The 22,515-nt window shown below is 52.1% G+C and overlaps 1 protein-coding gene across 3 annotated transcripts in view; it reads left to right on the top strand.

Moving 5' to 3' along the window:
• Positions 1-13,833: 13,833 nt before the first annotated feature.
• The window catches only part of PKNOX1 (PBX/knotted 1 homeobox 1), a 42,097-nt gene continuing 33,415 nt past the window's right edge, over positions 13,834-22,515 (top strand). Inside the window, exons 1-2 of one of the 3 annotated variants that reach the window (XM_040986668.1) lie at positions 13,834-13,904; positions 16,397-16,502. In XM_040986668.1, coding sequence (XP_040842602.1) covers positions 16,452-16,502 — 51 coding nt within the window. In that variant the 5' untranslated portion in view covers positions 13,834-13,904; positions 16,397-16,451. The other 2 variants (XM_040986667.1, XM_040986669.1) reach the window with 2 other exon arrangements.

Raw genomic sequence — 22,515 nt, forward strand, 5'->3', positions numbered from 1 at the left:
CATGCCAGGGCCTGCTGGGGCCTGGGGTATGCTGCAGGTGTGGGCCTGTGGGAGAACAGTACCTCCTGAAGCACGGATGGCTGACGGGAGCTGTCGGGGGGCAGGAGTGGTCAGACCGATCTGAACGGAAGCAGGGCCGTGTGCCCAGAGAGTGTGGGGCTTAGGAGCCTGGGAGGGGCCGGGGGACTACAGGTGGAGGAGGCAGCTGATGGTGACAGAAAGGCTACCGTGCTCAGACACTAGCTGTGTGAAGTCCTGTGTCTTCCCTGACAGGAATGCCCTGCACTTTTGAGCAGGCTGAAGTTTCTAGAAGCTCTGGTGGCAGGCTGGGAGCTGCTTCCACAGCAGGGCCAGGTCCGTGTAACCAGTATCCATGATGGAGTTGGCTGTTGCGTCCACAGGAGTAGGCCATCTCCACTGAGACCGGCCTGCAGCGTGAGCCTGCGGCCTCAGCGAGGGCTGGGGTCTTAAAGGAGGAGACCCTGCCGGGTTTAGCTGCCCATTGGGACCCCTGAATGCTGCCTCCTCCCTGCCAATGCAGGTCTGTGAGTGCAGGCTGGGAGGCAGCGGACGGGCCTCACGTTCTCGGGTCCTGCTGTGTGCAGGAGACCAGAAAGGTTCCAGACCCTCTGCTCAGGCTCATGCGGATATTTCAGGATGAACCAGTGATGAGAAGCTATCTCTGTCACTGTGTCTTGCCAGCGTATGAAAATAAGTGAACGATTAAACTGGGTCTGGTGCGGTAACCTAGTGGCTAAAGTCCTTGCCTAATACATGTCAGGATCCCATATGGGCACTGGTTCTAATCCCAGCAGCTCCACTTCCCATCCAACTCCTTGCTTGTGGCCTGGGAAAGTAGTCAAGGACGGCACAAAGCCTTGGGACCCTGCACCGCGTGGGAGACCTGGAAGAAGCTCCGGGCTCCTGGCTTTGGATTGGCACAGCTCTGACCATGAGGCTACTTGGGGAGTGAATCACCGGATGGAAGATCTTTCTCTTTGTCTTCCCTCCTCTCTGTATATCTGACTTTCCAATAAAAAATAAGTAAATAATGGGGGAAAAAAAGAAAAAAAACAATTAAACTAAAATTTTTAAAAAGGAAAGTGAGACCCATGGAAGGAAGAGGCTGTGAGCGTGGGCCTGTGTGTGGATGGTACCTGCAGGGCTGTGTGTGAGCGTGGGCTTGTGTGTGGATGGTACCTGCAGGGCTGTGAGCGTGGGCCTGTGTGTGGGATGGTACCTGCAGGGCTGTGTGTGAGCGTGGGCCTGTGTGTGGATGGTACCTGCAGGGCTGTGTGTGAGCGTGGGCCTGTGTGTGGATGGTACCTGCAGGGCTGTGTGTGAGCGTGGGCTTGTGTGTGGGATGGTACCTGCAGGGCTGTGAGCGTGGGCCTGTGTGTGGATGGTACCTGCAGGGCTGTGTGTGAGCGTGGGCCTGTGTGTGGATGGTACCTGCAGGGCTGTGTGTGAGCGTGGGCCTGTGTGTGGGATGGTACCTGCAGGGCTGTGTGTGAGCGTGGGCCTGTGTGTGGATGGTACCTGCAGGGCTGTGATCGTGGGCCTGTGTGTGGGATGGTACCTGCAGGGCTGTGTGTGAGCGTGGGCCTGTGTGTGGATGGTACCTGCAGGGCTGTGAGCGTGGGCCTGTGTGTGGATGGTACCTGCAGGGCTGTGTGTGAGCGTGGGCCTGTGTGTGGATGGTACCTGCAGGGCTGTGTGTGAGCGTGGGCCTGTGTGTGGGATGGTACCTGCAGGGCTGTGATCGTGGGCCTGTGTGTGGATGGTACCCTGCAGGGCTGTGTGTGAGCGTGGGCCTGTGTGTGGATGGTACCTGCAGGGCTGTGTGTGAGCGTGGGCCTGTGTGTGGATGGTACCTGCAGGGCTGTGTGTGAGCGTGGGCCTGTGTGTGGATGGTACCTGCAGGGCTGTGTGTGAGCGTGGGCCTGTGTGTGGGATGGTACCTGCAGGGCTGTGTGTGAGCGTGGGCCTGTGTGGGATGGTACCTGCAGGGCTGTGAGCGTGGGCCTGTGTGTGGATGGTACCTGCAGGGCTGTGTGTGAGCGTGGGCCTGTGTGTGGATGGTACCTGCAGGGCTGTGTGTGAGCGTGGGCCTGTGTGTGGGATGGTACCTGCAGGGCTGTGAGCGTGGGCCTGTGTGTGGATGGTACCTGCAGGGCTGTGAGCGTGGGCCTGTGTGTGGATGGTACCTGCAGGGCTGTGAGCGTGGGCCTGTGGGCAGGGTATGTCTCCCCGTTGCTCACTAAGCCGACTTAGCTTACTTGGGAAGGCGCAGACTCAGTCACTGTGAGTCTGCTGAGGAAGTGTGACCTATGGGTCTTTATTTATTTATTTATTTATTTTAAAGATTTATTTTTATTATTTTTTCATTGGAAAGGCAGATATACAGAGAGGAAGGACAGAGAGGAAGATCTTCCGTCCGATGATTCACTCCCCAAGTGAGCGCAACGGTCGATGCTATGCCGATCCGAAGCCAGGAGCCTCTTCCGGGTCTCCCACGCGGGTGCAGGGTCCCAAAGCCTTGGGCCGTCCTCGACTGCTTTCCCAGGCCACAGGCAGGGAGCTGGAAGGGAAGCGGGGCTGCCGGGATTAGAACCGGCGCCCATATGGGATCCCGGGCGTGAAAGGTGAGGACCTTAACCCCTGCGCCACCGCGCCGGGCCCGACCTATGGGTCTTGCATCACAGCTTCCTCAGTGTCCCTTCTCTGTGCAGGCGAGGAGGTTCCCTCCCTCCCTGACCAGGAGGGCATCTGTGACAAGGCAGTGAATTCCTTCAGAAGAGGGCTGGGCCGCCCAAGGCCCTCCCTGCACGCATGTTTGTCCAGTTCTTTCAGCTTTGGGCCAGTGCCATGGTGTCACAGGTTACGCCACTGCTGGCAGTGTCAGTGTCCCGTACAAGAGCTGGTCAGGGTCCCGGCTGCTCCGCGTCCGACCAGCTCACCGCTTATGCGCCTGGAAGGCGATGGAAGATGGCCTAAGTGGCCAGGTCTCCGCGCACCCATGAGAGAACCTGACACTGTGGCAGTTTGTGGTGTGAACCAGCGGATGGAAGATCTCTCTTTTTATGTGTCTCTCCCCCCACCCCAACTCTGCTTTCCAAATAAATAAAATATTTTAAAAAATTGTTTTGGCTTGCAGTACTCAGTGTGTGAAGTGCCGTATTTGTGGTAGCATGTCCTGAGCTCTAGTGAGCCGCCTGAGTGTTTCCGTGCAGTTTCCGCCTTACACTCAGTGGAGCAGTGGTCTCTCCGAGGACAAAGGCCCCAGCGGAGCCTGGGTGGGGGCTTAGCATCGAGAGGAGGTGTTTCAGCTGTTAGACTGTACACACAGCCTGCTTGGTTCCATCACAAGATCAAGGGAACTACCAAAGACCCTACAGCTTTTAGTAGTTAGGTGGTTAGTCATACTGTTTTACTTTTTAAAGTTGATTTTATTGGGAAAGCAGAGGCAGAGAAAAAGGAGGAGAGACAGGGAGAGACAGAGCGAGACAGAGCTCTTCCATCCACTGTTCACTCCTCCAAATGGCTGTACCAGAGCCGGGCCAGGCTGAGCCGGCAACGCCACATGACTGTCCCACGGGGGTGCAGGCGCCTAAGCTTGTGGCCGTCCTCTGCTCTTCCAGTGCGTTAGCAGGGAGCTTCCTTGGAAGAGGAGCAGCCAGGGTGTGAACTGGCACCTGCATGGGATGTCACAGTGGTGGCTTAGCGTGCTGTGCCACAGCGCCATCCTGGCTCTTGGGATGCTGTTTTACATGTGCCTGTGATAGGTCATTATGTTGCTCTCTTAAGAAACAATGTTCTCAGGGTCAGAGGTGTGCAGCATGGCACTGAAGCAGTGAAGGGGCAGGTGTGACGGGCAGCAGACCTGGCCGTGGCTGGGGGCACACGCCTCTACCGCTGCAGTGCCCGACACGGAGCCCCCCGCTGCCTCCGCCGCTCTGCTGGTGCTCCGCAGGCAGCTGCTCGGGGGGTCACAGACATTTGGGGAACAAGCGGCGGATGGAAGATTGTGTATCTGTGTGTGTGCTTCCTCTTTCTGCCACCATGCCTTTCAAGTAACAAATAAATAAATAAAATCTTTAAAAATCAATTGAATTCCTGAAACCTTATGTTTGGATTGGTGATTGCAGTGTGTGAGTGTGCATTTCTTATGGGTTCGCTGACAGGGCCTCAGCACTGTGAGCGGGCGTGGTGACGCTGGCCTCGAGCCTGCAGTACTCAAGAATTCGTATTTTGACGTTTTTAAACATTGATTTTACTGACTCGAAGAGCAGAGAGCTGGCCATCTCCCCTCACAGGTTCGCGAACCCAAGCCTGCAGCAGCCGCAGGTGGGCGAGGCAGGCTGCTGCGTGGGACCCGGGGCTGCAGCCGGAGCCAGGCGCTTGCTCATCAGGTCTGCTGCGTGGGACCCGGGCACTGCAGGCATCGTGAGCTGCTCTGAGCTTTGCCAGCAGCTGGAGCCGAGTATCGAACCCAGGCCCTCCAGGGTGGGGTGCCCGTGAACACCTGCCCTGAGCTGGCATTGCTTGGCATCTGGTGCAGGCCTTGCTCAGAGGTGGTCCCGTCTGCCTTGCCCCCATAAACCAGCTCAAACACCCCACCATTGACACAGGAATTTGGGGATTAGGTTTCTGAGCTTTTGGGAACATGATCTAAGTGTATTGTTCTACCTTTGACCCCAAAAATGTGTCCTTCTCATGTGCAAAATACGTTTATTATATCCTGGTCAAGTCCCTCAGTCATTGAGGCATCAAGTCAGAGCCACAGCACAGTCTCCTCTCGGCTTAGGGCCATAAAGGCTGAAGCTGCGTGGGGACGAGCCGGTGACGGGCAGCCTTGCTCGTGAAGTGACTTCACTGCAGCCGTAAGCCTGGCAGATCAAGGCAGGCACGTGCTCGCAGAGTGCGGCGGTGGGGTGGTGCCTCCCCGCTCCACACTGAGACATGGCAGAGGAGTAACAGGAGCCTGGTAGGGGAGCCCAGCGTGAGCGTCCCCCAGGTCTTGAGCGGCCCACCTGGCGGCTCTCAGGCTGGAAGTCTGGTGCCCAGAGCTCTGCCAGGCTGTGCTGCTGCCTCCCGCTCTACAGTTCTGGCCTCTTGACCTCAGTCCTGCCCCCTCACCCCGGTTCTGTGGGCATGGAGCTAGAGGGGGTTGTCTGGTGACTGCACCCCAGGGAGAAGGCACTGGAGGTGCAGAAAGCAGGTTTGAGTCCCCACAGCCCTGGCAACCTGTGACCTGTGTAGTAAACACCAGCTTCACCCCGGAGGCTCACCACAGTGCCCAACATAGGGTGACAGTGAGGGCAGCGGGGTGTCAGGGGGTCCTGGTTGGCCAGCCTTGGAGGGTGGCCCGTACTACGTGCCCTAAAGCGGGTGAAGGTGGGACGGTCCTATAGCAACAGTGAGGGCAGTGGGAGCCTGGGGTCCTAGTCAGCCAGCCCTGGAGGGTGGCCTGAGGCGTGTCCTAAGATGGCAGTGAGGGCAGTGGGGACCTTGGGGGGGGGCCTGGTTGGCCAGCCCTGGAGGGTGGCCTGAGGCCTGCCCTGGAGCCATTCTCTCTGGGCACTGGCCTGTGAGGTGAGGAAGGGCTTTCTCCTGTGCTCCTGGGTCCCCTTCCTCTCCTGACTCCCTCCTGGCAGTGCCCAGTGGCCTGCTCCTGCCCACAGGCTGACGGCTGGCCCACACTGCCTGAGCTGTTTCTCTTGTGGCAGTGTTCTCTTTGGCACCGCCTTCTTCCCAGTCTAGGCCGGGAAAGATGCAGGTGTGTCCTGGGAAGCTGGCGTGCCTGACTGATGTGCAGAAGGGCGGAGCTGCGGGGCAGTGGGGGATCCTCCAGCCCATGCACTTCCGGCTTCCTGCGTAGTTCCCCTATACCCTTCCCACCTCATGTTTTCGTCCCTAAGTCTATAGGAGGTAGGAAGGTCCACGCTGAGTCGTGCGTGGCATTGTGCTTGCCTGTCCAGGGAATGGAAATCTCATGGAGGGGGTCAGTTCTCACCGCCAGCGGCTGGGCTCCCTGTGTCCTCATCATTGCTCTGAGAAACTCGAATTCTCATAGAGCTGAGAGTTAAGGTGAGCGTAACCAGGAAGTGGTCAAGGGTAGAATGACCCTAACCCCTTTGAAGAGATTCACCCCCAGATGGCCAGGTCCCCAAAAGCCAGAGGTGAGCCCTTCTGAGCCTCATCTGGTCTCCCACGTGGTTCAGGGACCCAAGCACTTGGACCAAGTGGAGCAGCTGGGGCTTGAACCAGCGCCCATACAGGATCCTGGTGCTACAGGTGGAAGCTTAGCATGCTGTGCCACAGTGCTGGTCCTCTAGGAAAGGGAAGTTGTCTCTTGGTTGCTTCCTAGATGGTCCGGTCCTCAGGAAGATTGCAAACCATTTAGCTCGAATATAAATCCTCGTGAGCGGGCCTGGTGGCGTGGCCTAGCGGCTAAAGTCCTTGCCTTGAACACGCCAGGATCCCATATGCGCGCTGGTTCATATCCTGGAAGCTCCACTTTCCATCCAGCTCCCTGCCTGTGGCCTGGGAAAGCAGTCGAGAATGACCCAAAGCCTTGGGACCCTGTACCCGTATGGGAGACCTGGAAGAAGCTCCTGGCTCCTGGCTTCGGATCGGCGCAGCATCAGCTGTTGCAGCCACTTGGGGAGTGAATCATCGAATGAAAGATCTTTCTCTCTGTTTCTCCTCCTTCTGTATATCTGACTTTGCAATAAAAATAAATCTTTAAAAAAAAAATCCTCATGATAACTTTTTCCTATGGACACACTGCTTTTAAAGTAAATGTGAGTCCTGTACTTATTTCGTGATGCTGTGAGTGGATGCTCTGGCCGGGCTGGTTGTCCGGGGCCTTTCCCAGGGAGTCCACAGACTTGGGTAGCTGCTCTGGGACCGGTGGGTAGCCTGAGTCACGCTGTCGGAGGCGTCGGGCACGGTGGATCCCGCGTTATGGTCCAAGAGCTCCCCAGGGAGTTTTTCCACCAATGACAGTTTTCAGAGAGAATGAGAAACGGGTAAACCGTGCCTGCTAGAATATGCAGCAGCTTTGGTGCGACAAAAGCACAAATTTAAACATCTTTTTGTGTTTCAAGGAGTTACTTCAGGAGTTCGAGCTGAAGTCTGGCAGGGGCAGCACCCAGCCACCTGGGGAGGGGCCCCTCTCCCCCGCCCCTGCGTCTCCTCCTGGACCTCTGCCTCGGCCCCTGCACAGAGCTTTCAGCCTACAGGACAAAACAAAGAAATGCCCAGATTAGCCTTTCAGAGGCGCCACGCTGGAGCCGTCATAGTGAAGAGAAAAATGCTGGCAGTTTCTGGAGGCAGCATGTGTGTGGCCTGTAGGACAGTGACAAAAAGACCCGGCCAGGAGGTATAGCCGCCAGGGCCCCCAGCTGCCGGATCCCCCCTCCTGGCTGCCTCCCATGCCAGGTTCCGGGACTTCATTTCTTGGCTTATATTCCAAATTCTTGCCCTCACAGGAAGTAAGAACTGAAAGCAGAGATGTAATATGCCCACATGAGAGCAGGATTTATTCAGAGTGGAAATACTCAGTGTGTGAGCACCCTGGGACGGGACAGAGGAAGGACCTCGGGTGGGCAGCGGCTCCCTTCTTGGGGCAGGGGTCAGTCCTCTGCTCGACTTTCCCAACAGGGTGGGGCTTAGTGTGGGAGGTCTTCTGGGAGTTTCTTGCCTCCCCGCAGTGGGGTTCAGCTGCCACGTGTCCGTGATGGCGTCTGCCCTTCCCAGCCCTGCACAGGACGCAGGTGGGAAGGTGGACCTGCTGGATTGGCATGTTAGGGGACGGAATTGGAGGCAAAAATTGTGGGAAAATCCCCCAGCTCACCGACTCCTGACTCATGTCTGGTTCCCCGTGTCAGGGGCACTCCCCCATCTCTTCCTCTGTCGTTCCTGTTCTGATTCTCTACGTTTCAAATAAATAGTCTTCAAACAAAACAACACAGTGGCCACACCGCAGTTTGACTTGTTAGCTGCTTAGAAATTCTTGCAGTTCCCTGGAACTGGCTAGAGGGAGCTGCCCAGACCCTCAGTGGTTCTGCAGTCACAGCCTGCAGTCCCGCAGCGTGGCCCTGATCCTGGTGCCGTGGCTTTACTTTCGTGAGTGGATCGTGGGTAAGCAGGTGGAGTGTAACCCTGTGGAGACACGGGAACTGCACGCTGCCGGAGTGCAACGAGCCAGGGCCTCTGCCGCAGGCCTGAGGCTGTTCAGCTCGGTGGCTGGGGACAGAGGAGGGCAGGAGGCCACAGACGGTTACTCTCGGCTCTCCAGTCGAGGACATTCTGAAGCGTGATGGCCATGCTGTGCAGATTCTCCCTCGGGGCACATCGGTTACTGCAGGAGCAGCTGCTGTACTGACACTGCCAGCCAGGGTCGCTAGTGCTTCGTCCTTACCCTTGGAGTGTAGCTGTGCGTGAAGACTGTGGGGCTCAGCAGCCTGCATCTGGGAGAGCTGGAGATGTGTCCCCAAAACTCCGGGGCTGTGCACCCATCTCAGAGGGCCCGACACCCTCTGGGCTGGCAGGGCTGCCTTCTGGTTGGTGTTTACCGGAGAGGAGCCTCGCTTCCTCCGAGATGCCTGTACCCCAGAAAGGAGCACCGTGAGTCTGCGGCAGTGACCACCTCCTGGCCTTTTCCCAGGAGCCCGGCATGTGTGAGGGCTCTGAGTTCGCGTTCGGTTCAAGGGGCCCAGTGGCTATGCCTGCGCCTTCGGAAGACCCTGTAAGCTGTTGCTGCAGGCCCAGACTTCCCAGTCCCTGCTGGGACACACTCCCTGGAATTTCCCTGCAGGAGTTACCTCTCAGCAAGGACTGCTGTTGTGCAGAGGGCTAAGCCACTGCTTGCAGCGCCAGCATGTTTCCGTTGCTCTGCTTTCCATTTAGCTCCCTGCTAATGCGCCTGGGAAAGCAAGGCAAGACAGCAGGAGTCCGTGGGCCCCTGCCACCCATGTGGGAAACCTGGAAGGAGGTCCAGGCTCCTTCCGTCTGGGCCAGCCCTTGTTCTCTGGCCGTGAGGGGAGTGAACCACTACATGGAAGACCTGCCCCTCCGCCACCCTGGCTCCCACTTTGTGTGGCCCAGCATTTATGATAAATAAAGACATCCAAGATTTACACATCTGTGGGTTCCAGAGGGATCTCAAAACAAGCAAGACGGCTGGACTTTATTTCTTCTTTGTAAAGGAAAAGGGAAACCAAGAGAGAGGTCTTGGGGTTGACTCCCCGTGAGTAGCAAAGGCCAAGAGTGGGCCGGGTCAGGTCCAGGAGCAGGTAGCTCCGTCGGCTCTCATGCAGGCTCATGTGCAGGTTGCTGGCTCGGCAGGGGAGCAGCCAGAGCTTGAAGCCACACTCTGACTTGGGTGCTGGTGTTGCAGGCCGAAGTCGCATCCACTGGGCCAGAACCCTGGCCCCAGTAGGGGTTTCAGGAGACCTTAGCTCGTGGGGCAGGGCGGCATGGTGCTTGCGCAGGTCAGTTGCTGACAGCTCTGGTACCCCAGGACGCAGCCCCTGCTGAGCCATGCTGCTTCCTCAGAGCGTCCCTGGTGCTGTGGCCATTCCAAGGTGCCTGTCAGTCTGGTGACGCTCTCCAGGGGCTTGGAGAAGTTTGCCAGCAGAGAGGTTGCTTTCCCAGGTGTCCGTGTGGGTCTGAACATCATCTCCTGTGTACAGAAGAGAAGGGACTTTCCCAGGCACGCAGCCAACTGTGGGCCCTGGGTATACGCACTAGCATTGGCAGTGAGGATACCCAGCACAGCGTGGGTACTGGGAGTGGACTGCAGCACCAGGAGTGAGCTGCCTGTGGGTGTCTAGCGGTCTGCAGTGGATGGTCTGTGTGTGGTCCTGGTCGTAGTGTGACTCCTAAGCTGTTAGTTACCTGTGCTGTTCACACGTGAAACCAGTGACTCCATTGTAACACGAGCATTCTTTCCTGGAAACATCACTCACCAGGCTTCATCCTGCAGGGATTTCTCTGTGTGTGTGTTTGTTTTTTTTTAATTTTCTAGTTGTTGCTCTAATTTCTTCTCATACGGGGCTGTGTGTGTGTGTGTGTGTGTTTAATTTTCTAGTTGTTGCTCTAATTTCTTCTCATACGGGACTGTGTGTGTGTGTGTGTGTGTGAGAGAGAGAGAGAGAGAGAGGGAAAGAGACTGATGCCCAGCAGTTGGTGTCAAACCTTTGGCCACAAGTATGCAATGGCAGGGGTGGGCTTTAGGCGTGGGGGCGGTTAGGGTGAGTTTCACACAGTCCATTGTTAAGGCTGCCCTGGTCTGTGTGTGGGACAGCGCCGTTACCTCAAAGTGTGCACCTGCTTTGCATCTTAAACAGTAAACAGTTTATTATCTGGTAGATAATTTTGTTTTTTGGATGTTGGCTATTTATAGATGTGCAAAGGAAATGTTCTTTTTTTGTTGTTAAGATTTATTTATTCATTTATTGGAAAGTCAGATTTACTGAGAGAAGGAGAGACAAAGATCTTCCATCTGTTGGTTCATCCCCCAGGTGGCTGCAGTGGACGGAGCTGAGCTGATCTGAAGCCAGGAGCTTCTTCCAGGTCTCCCACGTGGGCGCAGGGTCCCAAAACTTTGGGCCATCCTCGACTACTTTCCCAGGCCACAGGCAGGGAGCTGGATGGAAAGTGGAGTAGCCAGGACATGAACTGGCACCCATATGGGATCCCGGCATGTGCAGGGTGAGGACTTTAGCCACTACGCTACCATGCCAGGCCCAGAAATGTTGATTCTTGTATAGCTAGTTCACATTTTAGAAAATCAAAATTATAAAGCCAAGTAAGACAGGAGTGTTTAAAAGTATGGTGCCTGATCTTTTCAAGTTTTAGGATCTAAGAAGGAACAGTTTTATTTACTTGCTGCAAGGCTCAGGACGCTGGGAATGAAGTCGTCTGTGTATGTTTTAGATGTGCCAGAGTTTGTAAGTTGTATTCTGTTATAAAGAGAGCAGATTCTGGGCCCGGCGGCGTGGCCTAGCGGCTAGGGTCCTCGCCTTGAACGTGCCGGGATCCCATATGGGTGCTGGTTCTAATCCCGGCAGCTCCACTTCCCATCCAGCTCCCTGCTTGTGGCCTGGGAAAACAGTCAAGGATGGCCCAAGGCTTTGGGACCCTGCACCCGTGTGGGATATCCGGAAGAAGTTCCTGGATCCTGGCTTCGGATCGGCGTAGCATCAGCGGTTGCGCTCACTTGGGGAGTGAATCATCAGATGGAAGATCTTCCTCTCTGTCTCTCCTCCTGTCTGTGTATCTGACTTTCCAATAAATAAATTAGTCTTGAAAAAAAAGAGCAGATTCTTTTTTTTTTCTTAAAGTATTTATTTATTTATTTAGTGGGAGGCAGAGTTACAGAAAGAGGGAGAGACAGAGATACTTGTCTGTTGGTTCATTCCCCCAATGGCCACAGCAGCCAGGAGCGGGGGCTGTGCGGGTCTGCACATGGCAGCTAGGGCCCCAGCCTGTGTATCATCCGCTCTGCTTTCCTGGGGCGCGGGGGAAGCAGAAGGGACTCAGACTCATGCTCTGTGGGCTGTCGAAGTCAGAGTGTGGCTTAACCCGTCCTCCACAGCCCGGAGAGCGGATCCCTAAGTGATGCATGCAGACAGGGCCCGACGCATTGACTCATGGCCTCAATGTGGAGGAAGCTCCTGGCTCCTGGCTTAGGACTGGCACGGCACCTGCTGTAGCGGCCACTTGGGGAGTGAATCGTCGGACGGAAGATCTTCCTCTCTGTCTGTCCTCCTCTCTGTCTCTCCCTCTCTGTGTATATCCAACTTTCCAATAAATAAATAAATCTTAAAAAAAAAAAAACAAAAAAACAGGTCCCTCTGTAGGGCAGGACTGTGGAGCAATCGTCCTGTGTCAGAAGGCTGGGGTCAGGCCTGGCTGCTCTGTTTCTATCCACTTCCAGCGATGCGCCTGGGAGGAGCAGGCCGTGACTGTGTGGACCTCTAGCACTGCTGTCTCAGACCAAGACTGAGTGTGGGTGCCTGATAGCCCTGCCCGCTCCCCTCCCCCTTTCAGATAATCAGATAAATCCTTTAAGAAGCCCTGTGTGTGTACCTTTAACTAAAATACACACCCTTTGCATCTGAATGTCATCGGGCTGTTAGAGGAAGCTCTTTATGGATATTCTTGCCAGAATATTCTGAGTGGTTGATGAGACGAGCCTGTGCTTGTTACCCGAGGAAGCTACCCACCTCATCAGGTGCTCCGCATGCTGGAGTAAAGTGGAACTTGGTGTCACCTCTGTGTGTCTGTGAGGGCGTGTGCACGTGTGGGGAGTGTGTGAACCTGACGCTGTGTACATACATGTGGAATGTGGCGTGCACATGTGTGGGATGTGTGCATACATGGGGTATGGTGTGAACACACGTGTGGGGTAAGGTGCGGAATATACACAGGTGTGGGTGTGGTGTGCACATGTGTGGGGTGTACGTGAATACGGGGCGTGGTTTATACAGAGTGGAGGTGTGGGTGCACACGAGTGTGGGTGTGTGCACAGGAGTGTGGGGTGTACCAGGGCCAGCCGGCATGCTGTGTGACAGCTGTGGGGCAGTGACAGGCTGGGGGGGCTGTCACCACAGGAGACAGGGGCAATGACAGGCTGAGGGGGCTGTCACCACAGGAGACGGGGGCAGTGACAGGCTGAGGGGGCTGTCACCACAGGAGACGGGGGCAGTGACAGGCTGGGGGGGCTGTCACCACAGGAGACAGGGGCAATGACAGGCTGAGGGGGCTGTCACCACAGGAGACGGGGGCAGTGACAGGCTGGGGGGGCTGTCACCACAGGAGACGGGGGCAGTGACAGAATGCGGGGGGGCTGTCACCACAGAAGTGGGGGGACAGTGACAGAATGCGGGGGAGCTGTCACCACAGGAGACGGGGGCAGTGACAGGCTGGGGGGGCTGTCACCACAGGAGACAGGGGCAGTGACAGGCTGGGGGGGCTGTCACCACAGGAGACGGGGGCAGTGACAGGCTGGGGGGGCTGTCACCACAGGAGACGGGGGCAGTGACAGGCTGGGGGGGCTGTCACCACAGGAGACGGGGACAGTGACAGGATGTGTGGGGCTCTCACCACAGAAGTGGGGGGGACAGTGACAGGTTGGGGGTACTCCTTCCCTGACAGTTGGGAGTTTAGTTCAGTGGAGCCATTTCAAATGGCGCTTTCCTCAGCAATGGTTCTTCTCCATCATGAACAGTCAGACTTTCGTCAGCTTGCACATCCGTGTAGCTGCTGCTCAGAAACCTGTTTTCCAGGCTCTGTGCTGGGGCTTCCCAGTGTAGGTCGCCTTCATGGTGAGGTGGACTGGCTGTTCCTTCATGCATGAGTGGGTGGGTGCACCTGAGGGGGTGCCCCTGCCCCTTCCCAGGGCAGCACGAGATGCCCATGCAGCCTGGTGGAGACCCCGCACTGTGACAGAGGGGCAGGGCCAAGGGAACCTGGAGAGAAGGGCAGGTCTTGGCAGGAGAGTGTGCTGATGGGCAGCCCACAGGTGACAGGGTCTCCTCATGTCCGCGTGGTGGGTCACTGCCCTCTGTTGCCTTAGGCTTCTGTGGACAGTGACATCCACCCCTGCTCCCAGACCCGGGGGCACGGGTGGGCAAGGTCACTCCTGCCCCTCGTGTCCAGCCACTTCCTTGACCCTCATGCCGTGACTTGACTGGCACTCTGGCTCCCAGGTCCTCTGCATGTGGTCTCCTCGGGCACCGGCCGCATGAGGGCACGTGTGGGTCTGCTCTGGGCCTGATGGAGGAACACCCGGCCCTAACTGCTGCTTGCTTTCTTGCAGGCTGTGGGAGCTGCTGCCTGCCAGCCTGCTGCCTCCTGGGACCCACGGCTCTACCCCTGCAGGGGTTCAGGTAGGCCACTCGGTCCTGCCCACAGTGACCAGCGCAGACGTCTGGGCTCCCCGTGGCCGACTCGCTGAGTCTGAGTCTCATCCCCGGGCGCGCATCTTCCCGCGGCTGTGCTGCTGCTTAGGCCCCAGTGCTTGCTGGCTGTAAGTGGGACTGGACTTGAGCCAGCAGCTCCGCTCCCATACTTCCTTCCTCCCTGCCATCTACGTGCTCGGTGACACCTCTCCTGTCCTTGCCACCAGCTGTTACTGGGGTGTCGCTGTCCTGCAGCGATGGACTTGGTGCACAGAGCCAATAATATCATGCATGGACCCTGACTGATGATCAATAGCTGATACAGACTTTATACACTGAGGGTCATAAAGGATAAGGAAGGAGGTATTGTGCTTATCAACAAACTCATCCACTGTTTCTTTGCTTCCACCAAGTGTTCTCATGCACATGCTGTCCACTTAACTGATATCCCATCAGCTGTTCAAAAGGTAGCCATTCGGTTGCTTTCATACAAATATTGTCCAATCAGCTGTAATCCTGTGCTCGCTGACCTTCTAGGGTCACAATGTCCTCCTGCACTGGATCTCACCCCCCATGCCTTCGCTGCCTTCCCGCTCTGCCCCGTGCCTTCCCCGCTCTGTCCTGTGCCTTCCCCGCTCTGCCCCGTGCCTTCCCCGCTCTGCCCCGCGCTCTGTCCTGATTCCCTTCTCCTCACTCCCGACATTTGTCTACATCCTTTTCCCGTGGTGTGACTGTTAGAACAGACCTGTGCTTGATACAGAACAGATACTTTTTAAAATTATTATTTATTTTTGTTGGGATGACAGTTTTATATAGAGGAGAGACAGAAAGATCTTCCATCTGCTGGTTCACTCCTCAAATGGTTGCAGTGGCAGTAACTGAGCTGATCCAGAACCAGGAGCTTTTCCAGGTCTCCCACTTGGGTGCAGGGTCCCGAAGATTTGGGTCGTCCTCTACTGCTTTCCCAGGCCACAAGCAGGGAGCTGGATGGGAAGTGAAGCAGCTGGGACACAAACTGGCGCCCATATGGGATGCTGGCACTTGAGAGGGAGGATTAGCCAGTTGAGCCATTATCCCGGGTCTCAGAACAGGTGCTTGCTAAAAACAGGAGTGACTTGGTTTGTCTACTGCCTTGCATTCCTGATTCTCAGTGAGAGACTCAGGTCCAGGACTGTGGTCCCAGCACAATGCCCAGTTAGGCAAGCTGCTGATTTAAAGAGGGGCACCCCAGGAGGACCTCGTGGGTGTGTATTCTGAGGGGGTTGATCGAATAGGCAGGTCACCTGCTAAGGGGTGGTCTGGACGCCCTTCGCTTTAATTGCCTCCCCATCTTGTGTGACCTGGGCTTGTACGGACTGTCAAACTCGGTCCCGACCTTGTCCATGGAGCCCCCACCTGCTGAGTCTGGGACTCCACGGCCTCACGTCCGCAGGGCAGCCAACTACACTCGCTGTGCTGCTCTGTTCCCTCCTGCTTCCACACGGCAGGTGCTTGTGGTCCCGGGCCTGCCACTCTAGCTTGCTCAGAGGCTTTTGAGGTTTGTGGTGTCGTTAAGCAGTCGAACACTGTTGACATCCATGCACACACACATCTGGCATCCTCCAGCACACCTTTCTTGCTCCTGTCTAGGCCCCTGCCTGAAAGTCTCCTGCTGCAGTGGCTTCGTCCCAGCAGCCCTGCTCAGACCAGTCGTGGGCAGCTGCCCAGGCAGGTCTCCTTCCCCTTCCGCTGCGCTGCTCTGTGGTGCCCCCTACAGTTTGTCCTCAGGATTGCCTCTTCACCTTTGCTCCTGGAAAGCAGAGGCCTTCCCCGGCCCAGAACAGCATCCTGTGTCCTGTGTCTGTCCTGTGTCTGCATTCTGTGTCCTGTGTCTGTCCTGTGTTTACATTCTGTGTCCTGTGTCTGTCCTCTGTCCTGTGTCTGTGTCCTGTGTCTGTCCTGTGTCTGTGTCCTGTGTCCGTCCTGTGTCTGTCCTGTGTCTTCTGCTCTGTGTCCTGCGTGCGGAAGCATTTGTGAGTATTGAGTGGGTGGGGAGAGAGCGTGGCAGAGTCACAGCAGCAAGCTGGGCCCCTCGCCGTCAGACAGGCTCATTCTGCATCCACGTGCTGTTGAGGATGTTTCCCTATCTCTGTGGATAGCTGGGATTTTGAAGACATGATGTGGACATGGGCATTAGGGACCCAGCCCCTTCATTCTGGCCTTTTGCTGACACATAGCCTGGGAAGCAACGTTGATGACCCCAAGGAGCGGGGTCTCTGCCACCCTTGTGGGGCACGTGCGTGGAGTTCCTGGCTCCTGGCTTTGACCTTGCTCAGCCCTGGCTGAGCCCTGGTGCAGGCATTCGGAGTGGGCCCGCAGAAGGAAGCTCTACATTTCAAGTGAATCACAGCTTGGATAGAGTGGGAGAACGCAGCCTGTGGGGTGCCAGGGAGGGGATGCCTCTGGGTCCCCGGGCTGATGGTGCTCTTGTGTCTTCCCAGACGCCTTTGCTTCTGCCTCAAGATGATGTGACGTGTTTGGTAGCGCGGAGGAACCATGATGGCCACGCAGACGCTGAGCATAGACGGCTACCAAGACGGGCAGCAAGTGAGAGCCTCGTGCTGCGTCCTCGTGGAGCGGGCGCCTGCCTCGCACGTGCATCCCAGTTTAAGCATGTTGTGTTGTGTGGCTGTTCAGAAATAATGCCCTCTCAAAGCTTTCTGATTATTTCCTCGAGTGGCACTGAGGTTGGCAGCAGCCCCAGGTTTGCATGTTGGTGGGAACTGGTTCTGTTGTTTTTGAAGTTGAGGCGGTTCTGTGGTGCCCAGTGACGGCTCTCAGCATCTCCCTTGGTGACCTTGACGTGACATGCTGGAGCAGGGACTTGTCCCTGGGTGGGCATGCACAGCGGTGCCGTGACAGTGCTGTGGCATGTCCTTGCCCATCCTCCTGCTGCAGCATTGGGCCCTGTGAGCTGAAGGGATTGTTGAGCCCGCCCCAGTCCCTGAGAGCATCCTCTGTGTGCTGTGATGCATATTGCTGGGGTGGGCCCTGCTGGGTGCGATCTCTGAGCACAGGGTGCTAGTGGTGCTGGTGGAATGTGGTCACATGCCAGAGTCCAGCTCCAGCTGGGTTCAGAAGGGGGCGTGGATGAAGCACAAAGAGGAAAGAAAGACAGACCACTAGGATTTCATCATCATAATGGACAATGCGGGAAAGCTGTTCACTTTATTTACACAGAACCAGTCAAACTCTGGCTCAGACTCTTTACATCATGGTCAAGTGGGTGTTTCTAAGGATAATTCTGCAGTTTGTTTTACCTAAAAACAATAGAAGTTCCTGCTACAATTCTTATTCTACTACTCAATCTTGTATCACAAAGAAAAGGAGAACCTAAAGATCAAGGAAAGAACGAAAGCCTAAATACAGGTCCCTTGATTAGCATAAGGTCCATGGGGACAGCCAAGACAGTAGGAATAATAGAAGGCCCTTTTGTAAGACGTTATTATTGACATTAACCTCCAAGCTCACACTGAGTAGAAGGCCAGCCTCACAGCAGCAAACAATGCCTGGATGGATTAGAGTTCTTCTGTAGGGTGGTCTGGTGTTCAATGCAAAAGAAGGTGGAGCTGCATCCAGGTGGTTGTAGAGACATCCTCTGGGCCCTGCCAAACAGCGGGAAGTTCCTTGCGACCCTGCCTGCAATGGAACAATACCCTTCACACCTTCCTGTTCCCCACATCCACTGCACGGACCCCAACATCTCCCCCTCTCTTATTATTAAGTTGGAGGGTGTGGAGTTCTCTGCGAGTGACTTGAATCATGGAGCTCAAATGTCGGAGGATGACTGGGCCAAAAAACAATACAAAAAGGAGAACAATTAGTTTGTTTCCTGAATTTATAAAAAATGAGTAGGAGGTCTTATCAGAAATAAAAGATGAAAGAAATTGTAAGAATTGATTACTAACACTTCCTGAAGAGAGAGCCTGAAAGTGGGAGATGGCAGAAATCTGAGCATGTAATTCCTGAATGCTAAGGCTAGTGGATGTGTCATTCCATGCACCTTGGAGATGAGTCTTAACATCACCGCAAGAGACATGTGAGTCATTATAAGGGAGAGGAGTGACACAAATCCATTTATAAATACTATGGCAAGTGGTACCAAATCTGGTTTTTAAACGTTAAGTTTCATTGCCAATATAAATATCTGCTTCTTCTAATGCACCAATCTTGGCCTCTAAATTGATCAATACTTTCCTATGAACTTATTGCACCAGCTGTAAGAGGTCCAATAAGGTTAACAAATGCAGTGAGGCGCAAATATAAACCACAAAGCATGGACAAAGTTGTTGAAAACAATTCCAAAGCATAAAGATCAGCATCATCATACCATGGTTCAGTCAAATTTACAGGTAACGTGACATATGAGGACCTTCTCAAGACACCAAAAGTACCAGGCATAAGGTTAGAATTAAGGCAATCAGTGACAACACACTTTGTACAAGTTACTGTGTATGCAGAGCCATCTCGGGAAAAGCGAGAGGGAGCTTAAGGCTCCATCTTGTAAGGAAGGAATGTTACTTATCAGCAGTCCTTTTGGAGGTAGCTTGAGTCCTGCGTAGGGATGTCTTCAGTGGTAGATGATAGTCAGCAGATGTACATGTGATGTGTCCTCGTGGCAGGTCTTGATCTGTGCAAACTTCACCTTTAAAACATTTCCAGGTGGAAATGTCCGTTGACCTCAGCAAGGGTAGCACTGAGGCTAGTGAAACTCTGTTGTTTTGGCCGAGGGAGGCAGGAAGGAGAGATAGCACCAAGGTTCCTCCTGGTACCTAGCTCACTACTCTTCCTCTGGGCCTCTGGGAAAGTAGGCTGTAAAGGCAGTCTTTGGGATGTCGGGTTTATAAGTTAGCCATACCTATATAAATTCTGGAGATCTAACTGTTTATTCTGAGAGGCCTTTTGGGGTTTTTAGAGAGGAAGTAGAAGAGAAGTGAAGGAAAAGTTAAAAATAATTATAAAGATCACCCTCAGCAACAACATCAGGTGAAACCTATTAAATAACAGCTTTAGAAAGTGTTTGCCCAAAGGTCTGGTGTTTGCTATAAATTTAAAATACAGGTGCAAGTGTCAATAGTACATTGAAAAGGCAGTGGGGATATACCATGAGTGACCTGGTTATTAAAGGAACTCGAGCACAAGCATGTGGGTGACATAAACACTTCCAACGACAGTCAGATTTACATTGTGTGAGCCACAAGCAATCTTAATTGAAGACAAAACAATAAAGTAGTTTCAGTGATGATCTAAGATCTTTAGACAGTTTAAATTATAAATTGGTTAGAATAACCTGTTTGTAGTAAAATAAGTTTGCATGGTTATTCAGATGGTTTACAGTTATAGACGGAGGAGAATACAAAAGGGATTATGATGAAGATTTCACCAAGATGACTTAGGGAACGTATCAGACAAGTACATCTGTTCTCTAAATAATTTTTCTGTTACAAAAACTTTAAGAGTCAGTTAAAAGTATAGCCTTTCCCAACTAACAAATGTAGACAGTAATGTATAATAACAATTAAAAAAATTTTTTTGCAATAACTCTAGCTGGGAAAGAATGGCATAAAACTAAGATCTGTCGTGTGCCCATTTCTCATCTGATCAAGGAACATTGAAAATAAAACACACACACACATACACTCCCCCCCCCCCCGTTTTTTTAAACTATAGAGGACTGTAAGAGTAAAATTTCAAACAATTTTAACAAAAAAAACATATACCAAGACAGACATAGGTGGCCAGCCACCACATTCGTTCAATTTTAAATAGCTAATAACCCATGATTTCTCATATGGATCCCGAATCAAGGAGTTGTGTTGTATCCAGCTCTCTTGAGTCCCACATGAATCTTCAAAACAAGCAAATTTGGATGATGAGGTACCTATCTATAGGCAGAGGTCAGTGCAAATCCTGAGAGCCAGGAAGCCAGGACTGGCAGCTGAGGCCGTGTAAATCATCACGGTGGCCTCCCCAGATTACCAAGCCTGGCTCCAGAACATAGGATGGCTACTACCCACTGAGGCCTCCAAAATGCTGCAGAGTGCAAGAGAAATCATGTCTGATAAATTTAGGATTTATTAAGGCGCCTTTATAAACCAAGCTTGGCAATAGCAGTACTCATTAAAATTAGTAAGCGAAAAGTCAGCAATGATAACTCAGTCTGAACTAAAACCCTGAGAGAAAAAAATTGGTCATTATTGAAGACCCTGATTTTAGTTATCTTAGCAATATAAATTAACCCAAGAGATATACAGTCAGCAGCCTAGACATATTTGCAAAACTGTAAACATTTATCCTTTTCTGGCTTTTTTGTTGTTAAGCATTACCTGTCCTGGAACTTTTGGAAATACAGAAATTTGAATTAGACTTCTGTGAAAACAAAAAAAAATTTTTTTTGGTAGTTGTATTTTGATATGACAGATTTATGTTCCACTTAGCATCTGACAGTGTCCTTAATACAATCCAAATGCCTACTCAGTTGTATCTACTAAGTAAAACTTTTGAATTTTTAAAATGCATAAAGGATGTCAAGATTTATAACATCTAGTTGAAATAGAATCTCTTTATATAACACAATATAGATGAGATGTAATTATTGGCATTATGTGATCACTTTAAATACCTATACAATAAGTACATAACTTTTATCAATCTTAAGCAGTGTGAACATACTGAAAGCCAGAAAACACAAAGATCACCTCAATATAGAATCTTATATTCTGAGACACTTGAACAGAGCCAGGTCTGGAGTTCACTGGAGCTAACTAGAAAGATTTAATTATTAATTAGATAAAAAACAATTAACAGGAGATGTTATAATAATATGTGCTTTTAAAACTTTGTTGTTATAACAGGATCAGATTTTAATTCCATGAATCAACGATGAATATTTTAGAAAATGCTGCAAACAGTATTTTAAAGGGTATATATATATAAATATAAAGACTAGCAGACAAAAGCACATGGGTGCATCTCATACCTGGAAAATATTTAACAGTGGATTAGATGTTATCTTTATACCAGTTTATATTTGGTGTAAATGTTACACTTTTAAAGCAATGCCTTAAACAATACCTTAAGAGTTATATTCCTAAGATTCAAAAAATGAAGATAAAAATTTAATAAAGTTAAAAGAGATGTTAATTTTGTACAAACATTGTTTATCAAGTACAAGATGCTAGATATTTTTCCGTGAGCCCTGGTTAGTTTATATCCTGCCCCGCTGCTCCTGACTAAAAAAGCTTGGAGGTGGGAGGCTTGACAAAGGGAAAAAAAAGTAAAAGGTCCTGGAGAAACTGCATCTGTGGGCTGAGTATCCTAACAGAGAGGAGGGGGAGGAGGTCAGGGAGTGATTGTACCTGCTGGAGAGAAGAGAGTTTAACCCTGAAGTTGCTGGGCAGGAGGAGGAACTTCTGTAGAGGATGCTTGCAGCTGCAAAATGGCAGGCGGGTGGAAATGTAAACTGGGCAAGGATGTCTAATCAGTGATCTGGAATCCACGTCAGCAAGTCCATGACCTGTGGAAAAATGAAAGCATTCCCTCCAAAAGTTAAGAGGAAATCGGGTCCTTCCCATTGGCCAGTAAGGACATTTTGAAAATCTATGATTAAAGAAACTATTCTGTTAGCTGACCCATCTGTAAAGACTAAAGAAGCAGGTTAAGGAAACAAAAAGGGTTAAAAACAAAGGAGTTAAGGAACAAATCTTTTGAAATATAACCAGATGACTTTTAACAAGAAGGAGATTTTTAGCTAAATGGTATAAAATTGTACCCACAAGGGTTAAGAGTGCTATTTGTCGTGTCTCATCCTTGGATATTAAATAACTAAACTGTTAAGAGCTATAAGGAACAATTATTTAATTTACATCTTTGCAAAAAGGCTCCTATTCCTATGATATCTCTTAATAATTAAGGTGGAGACCAAAGCACAATAAGGAGTAATAACCTTTTTATACATGGAAAGGAGATGCAGCCACTCTTAAAGACCCTTGTTGTCACAAACATCCAGTTGGGATATGAACAGTAGGTAGTATAATTAATTGCCAAGGAAGATGCCAACTTTTAATTATCAATATCAGGTTTTAAGCCTGTTACTCTTCTATAGGCACAGCATGGGTAAGATATTGCTGTGTTGTAAACCTCTGATTGTTCAGGGCCCGAGACTGGACCCACCAGGAGTTTCCTGACCACAGGCGCTGGCCATTAATTTTAGATGCATACTTTTGTCCAGTGTACACCTCTGTGACATTTAGGACTTATCTTAGGGCATTGATCCTTAGCAGTATTAGTGCCACATTTTTGAGCTGAAAGAGATGTTCCTTGGCATTGTTTTGGAAGGTGGCTGGGTTTCCCACAATTAAAACTTTTAGCATTCATTTGCTTCTGAATAGCAGTGGTTTGAAACCCTGCAAGGTGAGCAGGATGTTTGAAAGTCCCACTGTTACCACAGGCCTTTAGATAACCCATAACTTGTTGACCAGTTTTTTGGGTATTTGATTTCCTACAGTCTTTCCACGTATGTCCCACTTTGCCACAATGATGACATTTAAATCTATTTTGC

The sequence above is a fragment of the Ochotona curzoniae genome, unplaced genomic scaffold (genome assembly GCF_017591425.1).
Source record: "Ochotona curzoniae isolate NIBS_2020 unplaced genomic scaffold, NIBS_Ocur_1.0 contig_4516, whole genome shotgun sequence".
Lineage (NCBI taxonomy): Eukaryota > Metazoa > Chordata > Mammalia > Lagomorpha > Ochotonidae > Ochotona > Ochotona curzoniae.